Below are 14587 nucleotides of genomic sequence, written 5' to 3'. Positions count from 1 at the left end.
TGCTGGATGTGAGGGGTCCTGAATGATTTTGCCTGCCTTTTTGCTCACTCTAGATGAGTAGAGTTCTTGGAGAGTAGGGAGGGTTGTACCAATGATTTGCTCAGCAGTCCGGACTACTCTCTGTAGTCATCTGAGGTCAGATTTGGTAGCTGAGCTGAACCAGACAGTTATTGAAGTGCAGAGGATGGATTCTATGATGGCAGAGTAGAACTGTTTCAGCAGCTCCTGTGGTAGGTTGAACTTCCTCAGCTGGCGAAGGAAGCAGTGGCGGTTTTAGGCATGGGCGAACGGGGCAGCCGCCCGGGGCGGCATTTTTTCATGACACGTGGGGGGCGGCACACGAACTTGGAGGAAAAAAAAAAATCATCTGTGCCGCTAAGCGGTTTTCTATTATCTATGATACCTGCGCCGCCCCTGCTGCTGAAGGAGCCGCACAGAAGCTGAGCGAGCGGAGAGGGGAGGGGATGAGGGGCGTCAGGCAGGGGGGGGCGCAGAGTACAGTTCACCTCTCCCAAATGAAGCGGACAAGGAGGGGGGCAAAACTATGTCAGTGACACCTGACTTTCTTACAAATAACGCACATTTCATTCAAAATATTTTAAACACAGACCAATAATTTGCACATTTTTATTTATTTATTTAATTGTGTGAAATGGCTAATAAAAATAGGTAATAAAAAACGATTATGATGTGGAGGTGAATTGGTTTAGTCTTGACTTCTGGTCGTGAGTGACAGCGTTGGGGGATGGGAAATCTGTTGATTGCCGATTACTTAGTAAACACAGCGATGGAGAGAAAAAGGCCAAAGCTGTCAGGCGCCCAATTTAGGAAAAAAAGAAAAGAAGATGAGGAGAAACGGGCAAAAGATAAAGGTATGCAACAATATTCTCTCTGTATGATTAAGGTATTCATGTCATTGTGTTGATTAGTGGTATAACGTTAACTCTTAGGTTTGTTAGCCTTCTTGCTTATGATGCATGCTATGCTTACCTTGCTAAAAAAAAAAAAAAAAAAAAAACACAGTAAAAGCCTAATATACAAACCATCACAGAAATTCTAATGGTTTCTATTAAATACCATTGTGAACCATTAACTTTTTTTCCAGTGAAACTATTACAAAATTCCTTATTGTAGTGTGTTTTGGGCACTTTTCCAATAGGATTTACCATCCCACCCACCAATAGAATCCATCATATACCAGCAGACACTGTTATACTTACCATTAAAACCAATACAATTCCCATTATAACCATTAAATCCATTACATTTTCTGTTATTTTTGGGCAGGGTTCTATTGTTTTTTCAGCAGTGTATACAACACGAGGTCTAATTAAATTTAACCACAAAATTAAGCTTTGCGACAAAACTGTTGCAAGTACAGTTATTATTTATTTCCATTGTTTGTGTTGGCTACTGTAAATAGCCAGTGTAATTTACATATGTGTAGATAGAGTAAAAGTGTGTAAAAGACAAACATTTCCATTTGCTATAACTCTGTTACGTGACAAAGCATATAATTTGAGGCAGTAAATTAACCAAGGAGCTAATTGTTCCGCCCTTAGATTAGATTATATTGTATACATGTTAGGGCATGTTTATTTAAATTTGCAATTTTTAAGAGTAATATTATAGCCAACAGTCTTTTGATGTCAATTTCAACTGCGTCCTGTTTTAGGGGCACTTCTAAAATATTTTGGAGCATCCTCTGCCACTTGTCAGGATGAGCCACCTACCTCCCCCCACTACACAGGACTCTGCTCTTCAGGATGAGCTACCATCTGTGTCCTCAGCAAGTCATATGTCTCCACAAACATCTAATATTGAGGATGAAGACATCTTTGCCTCTACTTGTCTACAAGACAACTACAATTTAATGTAATTTTAACATTTTTGATCATTTCTGAATATGCCTATGTGTTATGTTCCACTGCTATGTTTTTTGAGTAATGTGCCACTATGTTGTCTTATAGAAATGCCTGGAGCTGAACCCCCACTCAGCCCCACTGCTGAGGATGAGCCTCTGTCAACTGACCCTGCTAACTGGCCCTCACCTCTGACTGACAGGATTCGGACTGAGCTGGTTCGCAGAGGACCAAGTAGGTTGCCAACTGACTTTGTTTTCCAGAGGAATGAGAGTGATGGACGAAGTTTCCATCACCAATATTTTAAAAAGACATTAGTTAGTGGTGAAAAGATGGCAAGAAGTTGGCTGATATATTCCATGAAGAACAACAGCCTCTTTTGCTTCTGCTGCAAATTGTTTTCCAAGAGGAACATTCATTTAACAATTTCAGGAATGGCAAATTGGAAACATGCGAGCACTCACCTCACATCACATGAAAACAGTCCAGAACATCTCAATTGCATGAAAGCATGGAAGGAACTGGCAGTGAGGTTAAGAAGTGGACAAACTATTGATAAGCCGGAGGAGGCACTACTTGAGGCTGAGAGGGTGAGATGGAGAGCAGTGCTGACACGTCTCACTGCTATTGTACAGTCACTGGCGGTTCGAAATTTGGCTCTAAGGGGACACACAGAAACACTGTTCACACCATCAAATGGGAATTTTCTCAAAGAGGTCGAACTTATGGCCAAGTTTGATCCCATTATGAAAGATCACCTTAACCGTGTCGAAAGAGGAACAGCAAGTCACAACAGCTACCTAGGGCATCATGTGCAGAATGAGCTGATTGATTTGTTAAGCAGCAAAATCATATCTGATATAGTGGATGACATCAAGCAGGCAAATTTTTTTTCAATAATTCTGGACTGCACTCCAGATATAAGCCACATAGAACAGTTGTCAGTGGTCATTAGAGTGGTGTCACTGATGGAGAAGCCCCATATCAGGGAACATTTTATGGGATTTTTGAAGGCAGAGGAGTCCACAGGGCAGCACTTGGCATCCATGATCCTGACAAGACTTGAGGAGTTGGGAATTCCTTTTGACGACTGCAGAGGACAATCATATGACAACGGGGCAAACATGAAGGGCAAAAATAAGGGAGTTCAAGCCAGGCTCTTAGAAAAGAATCCCAGAGCTCTGTTTGTGCCATGTGGGGCGCATACATTAAATTTAGTTGTGTGTGATGCTGCTAAGGGATCTGTGGATGCTATGAGCTATTTTGGTGTACTGCAAAAGCTTTACACATTATTTTCAGCCTCCTCCCAAAGATGGTCCATTCTGAAGAACCATGTGAGCATCACCTTAAAGATGTGGGCAGAAACAAGGTGGGAGAGCAAGGTCAAGAGCGTTGAGCCCATGAGGTACCACGGAGCTGCCGTGAGAGAGGCTTTAATTGAGGTGAGAGACAACACCAAAGACCCTGCTATAAAGGCTGAGGCCCAGTCTTTGTCTGAGGAGGTGGGGTCGTACCGCTTCAGCATCTGCACGGTTGTTTGGTATGACATGCTATCTGCAATACAGCATGTCAGCAAACTCATGCAGTCTCCAAATATGCATGTCGACCTAGCTGTGAATCTTTTGAAGAAGACTGAGCAAGGTCTCCAGAGCTACAGGGCAAGTGGCTTTGTGACTGTACAGATGGCGGCCAAAGACATTTGTGAAGAAATGAATGTGGAAGCTGTTTTGAAACAAAAAAGGCTGAGGTCCACAAAGCGCCACTTCTCATATGAAGCACATGATGAGCCTTTCAGTAATGCCCTTAGGAAGTTGGAGATTGGATTCTTCAATGTTGTTCTTGATGCAGCCCTGTCAGCCATCGCGGAGAGATTTACCACATTGGAAAATGTGGAAAACAAATTTGGGGTTTTGACAAATTTCCCTAGTCTTGCAGATGAGGAGCTGGCAGAGCAGTGCAATGCACTAGGTACCACACTGCACTTCGAAGGGCATTCTGATTTGGACAGTAGAGAGCTTTTGCAGGAAATCAAGAACTTCCCTCACCTGCCATCAAAAACCATGAGCCTCCTTGAGCTTATCACTTTCATGCACGATAAGGATCTATCTGAGATCTACCCCAACTTTTGGACTGCTCTCAGGATTGCACTTACCCTGCCAGTGACTGTGGCTCAAGCAGAGAGGAGCTTTTCCAAACTGAAGTTAATCAAGACATACCTGAGGTCAACCATGTCTCAGGAACGGCTCACTGGCCTTGCTGTCATAAGCATTAATCATTCAGTAGAGGAGCATATCTCATATGATGCCATTATTGATGACTTTGCATCTAGAAAGGCCAGAAATGTCAGATTTTAGTTTCAGTTTGTGTTTTCTGTTCTGCAGTGAAATAATTTAATTTTCTTTAGTGTGATTTATTCTATATTTTATTTGTATATTATTCTTAATAATTTAAAATATTTTTTCTTAAATAATATTGGTTTGTACAGAGTATATTTAAGTTATGAGCAGTTTATTTATTTATTTTTTTTGCAAAAATTGGTCTGTTACGGAATGACAGTATTACTACAATAAAACGTGTGGTGTGTACAAAATGTGAAGTTTTGTCATGTTATTTTTTTTTTTTTTGGGGGGGGGGGGGGGGGGGGGGGCGCCGGGAGGGAGTCTCGCCCGGGGAGCAATTTAATGTAGAACCGCCACTGGAAGGAAGTACAACCTCTGCTGGGGCTTTTTAACAATGGAGTCTATGTGAATGTCCCACTTCAGGTCCTGGGAGATGGTGGCGCCCAGGAACTTGAATGACTCCACTGTCATTACAGTGCTGTTCATGATGGTGAGTTGGAGGAGAGCAGGGGGGTTTCTCCTGAAGTCCATGATCATCTCCACTGTTTTGAGCGTGTTAAGCTCCAGGTTGTTAAGACTGCACCAGACAGGCCGATAAGCGTGTTGTCATCTACAAACTTCAGGAGTTTGACAGAGGGGTCTTTAGATGTGCAGTCGTTGGTGTACAGGAAAAGGAGCAGTGGGGAGAGAACACAGCCCTGAGGAGCTCCAGTGCTGATAATACAGGTGCTGGATGAGAATTTTCCCAGCCTCACTAGCTGCTGCCTGTCTGTCAGGAAGCTGGTGATCCACTGACAGGCGGAGGTGGGCACGGAGATCTGAGTTAGTTTGGGCAGGAGGAGGTTTGGAATGATAGTGTTAAAGGCTGAGCTGAAGTCCACAAACAGGATCCTCACATAAGTCCCTGCTCTGTCTAGATGTTGCAGAACATAATGCAGTCCCATGTTGACTGTATCGTCCACAGACTTGCTTGCTCTGTAGGTAGACTGAAGAGGATCCAGCAAGGGTCCAGTAATGTCCTTCAGGTGGGCCAGCACCAGTTTTTCAAATAACTTCATGACCACAGATGTTAGACCCACAGGCCTGTAGTCATTTAGTCCTCTAATTTTGGATTTCTTTGGGATGGGGATGATGGTGGAGCGGTTGAAGCATGAAGGGACTTCGCACAGTTCCAGTCATCTATTGAAGATATGTGTGAAGATGGGGGCCAGCTGGTCAGCACAGGATTTCAGACAGACTGGTGTAACACAATCTGGACCTGGTGCTTCTTTCCTTTTCTGCTTCCGGAAGATCTGGTGCACATCGTCTTTGCTGATCTTAAGCACGGGTGTGGGGGAGAGAGGGGTTGCTGGAGGTGTTAATGGTTGTGTGGAGAGGTGTTCAGAGCGGGTGTGGGGTGTTTTTCAAACCTGCAATAGAAACCATTCAGATCGTTTGCCAGTTGTTGATTCTCCACAGTGCTGGGGGATGGTGTCTTGTAGTTGGTGATCTCTTTCAGACCTTTCCACACTGATGTGAGTCACTGGAAGAGAATTTAATCCTTAGTTTTTCAGAATAATTTCTCTTTGCCACTCTGATCTCCTTTTCCAGTATGTATTTGGTCTGTTTATACAAGACTTTGTCCCCATTCTTGTAAGCATCTTCTTTGTCCTGACGGAGCTGTCTGAGTTCTGCAGTGAACCACGATTTGTCGATTTGTTGTGAGCTCGTCCAGATTGTTGGCAGCAGCTTCAAAAAAACTCCAATCAGTAAGGTCGAAACAGGCATTTCAATCTTGCTCTGCTTCATTAGTCCATCTTTTAACAGTCCTTAAAACAGGTTTAGCTGATTTCAGTTTCTGTCTGTAGATCGGTATAAGATGAACCAAACAGTGATCAGAGAATCCTAAAGCTTCCCGTTGGACAGAGTGATATGCATCTTTTATTGCTGTGTACCAGTGATCCAATACTGTCGCTGGTGGGACATGTAACATGCTGTCTGTATTTTGGCAGTTCACGGGAGAGATTTGCTTTATAAAAGTCTCCGAGAATGATTAAAACAGAGTCCGGGTGTTGTTGTTCTGTGTCTGTGATCTGATTAATGAGTTTCTGTAAAGCTGAGCTCACGTGCGCTTGCTGTGACATGTAAACACTCACGAGAATGAACGAACAAAACTCCCTGGGCTGATGTTTGTCAGACAAGTACAGCCCATGATGCCCCTGGGCTGCTGTTACACATTCATATATTTATATTTGAACTGGATCATACTTTCTTTTAAGGTCCAAATCTCGCTATTGACTAGGACTTTTGCCTCAATAAACTAGTAAGGTCGTTAGTAAGGTAGTTAGGTATTGGGTATAAGGATGTTGAATATGGTCATGCAGAATAAGTGCTTTATAAATACGAATAAACAGCTAATATGTTAATAATAGGTATGCTTATAAGAAACTAGTTAATAGTGAGAACTGGTCCCTAAAGTGTTACCTTGAACTGTCTCTGTTTGTGGTTTTATTTGTAGTAAATCCATGGTTAATTTTCGTAAGGTTATAACATTGTTAGTTGGTTAGCAAAAAGTGCCACTGTCAAGATGCTTTGTGTTAGCAATGGTCTTTTTTTAAGTATTTTTTTTAATAATTTTTTTTTGTTTTGTTTCCTTTCAGTTGATACCATGTGTCAATACATCAGTAAATGTGTAGGTAACATCGATGTAAGCAACACTGCAGAACAGTCTTTCTTGATTTTTTTTTCTAAAACCTCTAAAAGTACTTCAAACAAGATTTACTAGATATGCAAGTTTGAGTGCATTTTGTCTCTGTCTTTATTGGTTCACTTGTTTGAAATGTAAGCTAAAAACAAGTGAAACAATACAGTACAAACTTTAGACTTAACTGGTTAAGAAAACTGAAAGAATGGGATCTTGCGCACCACCAGAAATCAGAAACTCTCACTGAAAACTAACAACTTAAGGTCAAATCACTGTTAGTGTTAATGGTCCTTATTAGCACACTCTCTCTGATGCTAACCTCCCCTCTCAAACATAACTTTTATTAATGATAACTTCTTATCAGACGTACAAATCAAAACATCAGGATGATTTATTTCTCAGGGCTATACTCTTTAACTAATCCAGGTTCAGATGCTACAGGTCGACGCCTGATCAACATTCAGATGTAGTTTTCCCCCTATAGCCTTGCTGAATACTCTGCAGCTCTTTCCAGCAGCCTCTGATGCAAACATCTCTCTCTACCCAGCCACCCCTGAGACACATCTTCTTCTGTGTGGCTGTGCATCCAGCATACATTTGTGCTGAAACTGTTCGTAACTAGCTTTTTACACATTTTTGAAAGGACTGTTCATGGGCATTAAAATGCCTAATCTTATTTAACATATACATAATCACTTTACTCACCTCAATCTGGTGGAGGGCTCACGTTACACTCTTAGAAGAAATGGTTCAATATAGATGCCTAATGAACCTGTTTTCTGAGTGTAGGCAGTCATGCCTTTGAGATTCTTTACAGCCATTTTATTGTACACCTGTGAATCTGATAGACTCAATATTCATGTTTCAGTGACTGCAATGGACAGGTAATGGAATTATTTTGTACAGTGGCACGTAGGAGTTGCTATCATGCTAATATATTAGCCAAAATTGGTTTGATGTTATTGTTTTCAAGTCATTTGGCTTGCTGCAGCACTGGAAATTGAGCGTGAGAAGAATCATGAAGGGATAATAAAGAGATTTAGGGAGAGACTTAGATGAAAGGAATATAAAGAAATATAAGCAGAGATAATGCAATAACGTGTGAATAAATGCTTAGCATACCGAAACTTGCATTAGACAAAATCTGTCATCATTTACTCTCTACATCCTTTCTTTCTTTTGTGTAATGCAAAAGAATATATTTTTTTAGAAATGACTTTGTGCTTTTTCCCTATATACAACAGAAATCAATGGTCACAGAGACTGTTTACTATTCATCTAAATATCTTCTTTCATGTTTGGCAGATGAAATAAACACATACATGTTTGGAATGACATGAGGGTGAGTAAATGATGACAGAATATGAATTTTTGGGTGAACTATCTCAGACGCATTGAAGGAGGTGGTGCAATAAACTTTAATGAAAGTATCTTTAAAATGATAGTCAGATCAACATCAAAAGGAAACCACAGGCCTGAGGTTGATACTTTTTTACCAAAAATGAAAAGACAAAGAGAGTCAAGGGAAGTATTGTGTACAGTTTTGTTAACACTGCTTAAATCAATCCGAGCCCTTCAGCAATGGGAGGAAACCAAGAAATGCTGACATCACAGCGAATGGCTTCAAAAACAGTAGAAACCATTATGCAGAATTTGTTTGCTAAATATGGAATGTTGTGTTTCAAAGAGATGACTTGGACCTGAAAAGCTTACTGTAATTCAGGTTTTCTAATGTGTGAGCCTCAAAGAGGCACAAAATAATTTCTTCGAACTTCAACCTCAACCAAAAGACTTTACTGCATGAGCACTATACTAAATTATATACAGTGTCTCACCTACATGCTTATACTAGGTCAAACTAACTAAAACATTTTTGTAAGTCTGTATTACAGAATTACTGATAAATCACTTGTGGTGTCATATTGTTTTGTAAATCTCTTTGGATAAAAACACATGCCTAATAAATAAATGTAAATGGCCCAATCTCCCCTCTGTGAAGCCAGGTCCTCTGCGCCCTCTAGGGGACATTCTTGTCAACACAAACTTGAAGACAGCTTCTCCTTCACATATGGTATGTGAAACAGACAGAAGTGCACACACACACACACACACACACAGAGAGAGAGAGCGAGAGAGAGAGAGAGAGAGAGAGAGAGAGTAAATAACTCTTAATAATGACAATAATCCACTTCTTATAATTAGTCTGATATCAGTGACCTCCAAGGATAATTAGCTAAAGGAACCGAGAAGGCAGTCGTAAACAACGAAGATAAAGATAAATCAGCAGGTGACAGGAAAAGCTAAGCCACAGTGCCTCAAAGCTCCAATCTAGTTCAGTCCTCCATGGGGTTCATTATAAAATATTAACTTGTGATACGGACCAGCATGGAAAGAAGACTTATAGACTTACTGATAGATTAGCTCCAATTAAACCATTCAATAGTCAGCACTGCTCAAGCTTTATCACAGTCACAATTACGGTGAAAGGTAACTCTCTTCCGTTATGTGAAGTGTCAGGCATATAAGCATGGAGCCTTGCTTGGCTTAGTTTTGACACAGTAGAACAAGAGCGTCCAATCCTGCTCCGGGAGGGCCAATGTTCTGTAGAGTTCAGCTTCAACCTGCTCCAACACACCTGCTTGGAAGCTTCTAGTAACCCTAAAGACCTTGATTACTTGTTTTTAATTAGGGTCGAATCTAGACTCTGCAGGACACTGACTCTCCAGCAGTAAGCCTAGACACCCCTGTAGTAAAACATATGGTGGCCCTGAAGTGATAAACAAATAATTCTGAAAACAAAATTTGTTATTCCGTTTGTGGAATTGATTTGTTTTGGGATTTAGGGAGTCTTTTGCACTTCAGGGCTACCAAAATATCGAGTGGAAAGCCTCATAATTTCATTGTCTTTATTTTTTGTTAGTATGACTGCAAAGTTACAATAGTTAGGGTGTTATTGGTGGGCTTACTTTGCATAAGCTGACAAAAAAAAGCTAAATAAAAATAGGATGCATAATGTGTTGGAATAAGGAAGCAATCCAAGCGTGTTAAACGCCAATACCTAAGCTCAGCAACAGCGTTTCCCTTGTAATCATGGAGATAAATCTGAATGTTGTGTTGTAATGAACACACTCTGAGCTTCACAGGGTGACGTTCGCATTTATCTTCATAAATAAGGAACCAGTAAGTGCAAATACTTCACATGCTAATGTTTTAAAAAAAAAAAATAATAAAGACATATCTTTAATCGTAATATAAGTTCAGTTGAAACAAGCACAACCTCCATCCAAATTTTCTCTCACTTTCTTCGGCACCATCATTTAACCTTAAATATTTATGCATGATTTTTAAATGTGTGTTGCAAGAAGAGGAGAACGCCACTGAAGCAGAAGATCAGAAAGCCAGTGTGTGTCTTTGTTATCATGAGGAGAGAAAAGAAGAATTTTGCTTTTGATCAAGCGGTGACATGCATGCATGCACACACAGACACGTCTCTGTAAGAGCACTTTAAATGCTTTGACCCATAAATAGTGTTGCTTTTATCTGGGGGGCCGTCCAGCACTGGCCTGTACAGAGTTAAGATTGACATAGCTTTCATGTGGGGCGATATCGAAACCTATTTTTCCTCTGTGAATTCAAAGAGAAGCTGCTCGGCTTTTATCTGAGACTGAGTTCAGTATTTAAACCCCTCTCACCTTCAGACCTGCTCTTGCATGTTACTTTGATCTCTAACAAAGTTCCTCATATACATTCAGTTCCACCCGAGGCCGTTTCGAGAAGTGGACCTTTCATTGGTTTCTGGCTTGGCCGGCGCATCCTGGTTGAATAAGTAGAAGCAGATCAATTTGAACTGCTGCTCATGTCCCTCAAGAGCTTCAACTGTTGACTTAGCATTCACACTAGTACTTTTTTTTTTTTTTTACATGCACTGGAACATATACGGGAAAATACAGGGGTATACAAAATATAATTTAACTGTATAATACCAGACATTATGAAATTGTTAGTGCTTCACCAATACACTTTAGAGAACATTTTATAACTTCACTAATCAAGATTTAAGGTGTATATTACTGTAGATTTTAACAGTTTGATGAAGTAAATAAATATAACTGATATTGTGATATTGTAAAACCCAAGCTCAATAGAAAAAAAAAGTCACTGTGGTGACTCTTAAGTGAAATGATGCTGTCTTTTGTGCATTTTGTGACATCTATTGATAAAACATTGCCACATTCAAATTTATATCGATTGTTGTGTGCATCATACCAGTCCAGAAATAAAATGTCCGGTGAGTTTCCAGGAGCAGCCATGCCATGTTAGGCATGCCTCTGTAAGTCTTTGAATTATTTTCGTAGCCGAGTGCTCCACATCAGAAGTGCAATGCAGGTGAGCTATAAGTTCAATTCAATTCAATTCAATTCAATTCAATTCAATTCAATTCAAGTTTATTTGTATAGCGCTTTTTACAATACAAATCGTTGCAAAGTAGCTTTAAAGGAAATTAAGTTTCCACAATATATTTATATATTGCAGAAACTTAATATATTTAACTTATGGCAAAATTTGGTAATTCTGTATATTGTCTGAGGGTTGGCATCCTCTGAGGTTCTCTGAGGGGTTTACTATAAGTTTACTCAGAAAATCCATACACCTGCAGCTGGTTGCATGCATGCTAATTTATTAAAATGTATTAGTTTGCAAGTTATGCACTAAGGTAAAAGGTCATAATTGTGCAAGGAAATGTGAGGAAATATGTATTTAAAAAAAAAAAATCAATAATTTGCCCTGTATATAATTTAATAGTAATATTATAATTTGTGGGAAAAGAAATAAAAGTTACAGGTGTTTTACTACCAGTAGTGTTCATTTTAGCTGGAAACTGCAGTGAATTCTATGTATAGGCATTTTTTTGGAGTTTTGCCATTTTTCCAGTAAGCCTACAGTATGTAGCAAGGTCAGTATTTACTACTGATCAAGAAAAATGCAATATAGAGCTCAAAATCATCGCTGTGTCTACTTTTGACTGAACTATCAATACCTTTATAAATAAAGGTACTGCCCTACAAAGGCAAAATACCTTAGCCCGCTAGAGTGTGAAACTGAGAAAAATGACTTTAAAGTTTTTTACTTGTCCAGCCAAATTAATTATAGGTAGGACACTGGAAATTTGGCAATTAGATATTTTAGTAATGAAAATTATCTACATTAAAAAATTGTGAGCTCAAACTTGATTTGTACCCCTATTTTGAAGTTAATGTACTCTGCCTTTGCATTATCTGCAAAAAGTGAAAAGTCACACCAAGGCAAAAGGCAGTAACTTCCACATTAACAATATTTGATTGCTGATCACCATTTACAAAATCGTTATAGTAATACCTGTATAAAATCTACTGATCATGGGCTATCTCATATTGGCTATTGCATATAGTAATGTGACTGTATTATTTATTTATAATTTTTGACCATAACAAGCAGACTAAAAGTTAAACATGTGAGTGGATACCGTTTTGCAACCAATTTATTTGCTATGCTCAGTAACGTAAAAGAATAGCATAATTGCTTAGGCTATATTTACTTGAATGAAATAGCCTAACCTAAAAGAACGATTTGTGGATTTATGTGAATGCCAGCAAGCAGGCATGCGCAGAAATACGAGTGGATTAAACATCTCTGACGTTCAGCGCTATGGATTGATTTTATCAGGTTACAAGAAAAGGTAGGATATGGATTTAATTGCAAACTGTTAGGCTACTGATTTTATGATTGATCAGGTTACATGCTACAGCATTCAAGTACCCACGCATCCAACTAAGTGACAGCCTGGTGAATAATCTGCATTACAAAAAGGGAAAAAAGAATCTTTAAAGGTTATTCACGATTATGTATTGCTGCCATGGTGTCTAGTCTTTACAGTGCTTTGTTATATGGAGCTGTTTTGTAGATCGCGATCCAATTCGTTTGTCTACACCGTAATTAAAATGATGCAGACTTTAATGGACAGTACAAAATAGGCAGAACACCATTTAACTCCAAGCCGGCACCGTAACTTCATTTTGACGCGAGCGGTTTTGCTATTTATCTAAAAAGAAAAAAAGATATTTATCTAAAAATATATTTTATCTTTTTGTGAGCTCCACTTCCTTCCACTATCGAAAAGTGAAGCCAAATAATCTCAGTATGGCCGCTGCCATCGTGAGTAAATGACGTCATTTGGAGCCGGAGTCTGCACAGTAGAGTCATGAGGTGGAGCCGCAGAATCAAACTCCCGCCCAAACTCCCACAGACCCAATCAACCATAACGACACGCCCTGTTTTTATAGCATCAAATTACTAGCTAAAATCAAACTAACCACAAAAACGAACAATTGAACATATATCAGCGTGATAACAACTATCTTAAATGACCAAAATCATATTTTGGACAATTGTATTGGAAGTGTAATTAATTTTTTTGTTATGACTCATGTTCCATTTGTTTACATGGAGAGGGCGGGGTTTATAACCTGTACTGCAGCCAGCCACCAGGGGGCGATCAAAGAGCCCGCAACTTCCCATTCCAGTACGACTGAGACACACCCGGTTTCAACCAATCAGAGAGCTGTTTATTAACAACCACTTAACATTTCACTGAGCTCATGTCGGAGTGTTGATAACATGATGAAGATCTCTGTAAATTCTACTGGAATTCCCGGAGTTGTGTGATCCATCAAAATCTCAGAGATATAATAAAAAAAAATAATTAAAAAAATACCAGAGTGTGATTGTACGGAGTTTGACACTCCCATAAAACGATAAATAGCAAATAACACCAACACAAAACAAATGTGATTCGTTGTTTGTAACTATGGTAACTTCCGCCCCAAGACCACGATGCCAGCACCGCCTTAACTGCACAAAACTAATCCACTACGAGAGAAAGCGGCAGCCATGCAGAGATTCCACCGCTTGCCGCGTCCCGTGGGAAAGGGCCTTTATTCACGATTATGTATTGCTGCCTATTAGTTTGTCTACACCGTAATTAAAATGCGGCAGACTTTAATGGACAGTAAAAAAAAGGCAGAACACCGTATAACTCCAAGTCAGTGTCCTGACATTTTATCCTACCCGTCAGATTTTCCTACTGGGGCTTACTGCGCATGCGCACATCAATATTTCATCCTTTTTCTCACGTTGAACAACATTATTTAATGCATCTGCATTACTGTAAGGGGTAGGTTTAGGGTTGGGGTAGGTGTAGGTGTAGACATTAATAAAACACAATCTAATAGGTAGAAAAAATTATTTATTGTTGGTTTCCTGTAGCTATATCCCTTCTAGCCACAACCGCTAATATAACATAATTTCTGTATATACACTACTGTAAGGGTAGGTTTAGGGTGTGGTAGGTGTAGACATTACTAAATCACAATTTAACAGGTAGCATTTTTCGTTGTCAGGGGAAGTCGTGGCCTAATGGTTAGAGAGTCGGACTCGTAATCCAAAGGTTGCGAGTTCGAGTCTTGGGCCGGCAGGGATTGTAGGTGGGGGGAGTGAATGTCCAGTGGTCTCTCCACCCTCAATACCACTACTGAGGTGCCCTTGAGCAAGGCACCGAACCCCCAACTGCTCCCCGGGCGCCGCAGCATAAATGGCTGCCCACTGCTCCGGGTGTATGTTCACGGTGTGTGTGTGTGTTCACTGCTGTGTGTGTGCACATTGGATGG

At 40.0% G+C, this 14587-nt stretch overlaps 1 protein-coding gene across 1 annotated transcript; it reads left to right on the top strand.

Annotated features, from left to right (window-relative positions):
- Positions 1-787: 787 nt before the first annotated feature.
- Positions 788-4216, top strand: LOC306869528 (zinc finger MYM-type protein 1-like; the record flags this gene model as incomplete). Its single annotated transcript, XM_079416283.1, has 3 exons — positions 788-872; positions 1971-2096; positions 2373-4216. 3 exons carry the CDS (start codon positions 788-790, stop codon positions 4214-4216), a joined length of 2055 nt encoding a protein of 684 aa, XP_079272409.1.
- Positions 4217-14587: the final 10371 nt, after the last annotated feature.

The sequence above is a fragment of the Barbus barbus genome, assembly GCF_936440315.1.
Source record: "Barbus barbus genome assembly, chromosome: 5".
Lineage (NCBI taxonomy): Eukaryota > Metazoa > Chordata > Actinopteri > Cypriniformes > Cyprinidae > Barbus > Barbus barbus.
The sequence above is the reverse complement of the archived record's forward strand: the minus strand, read 5'-3'. Positions and strand labels throughout refer to the sequence as shown.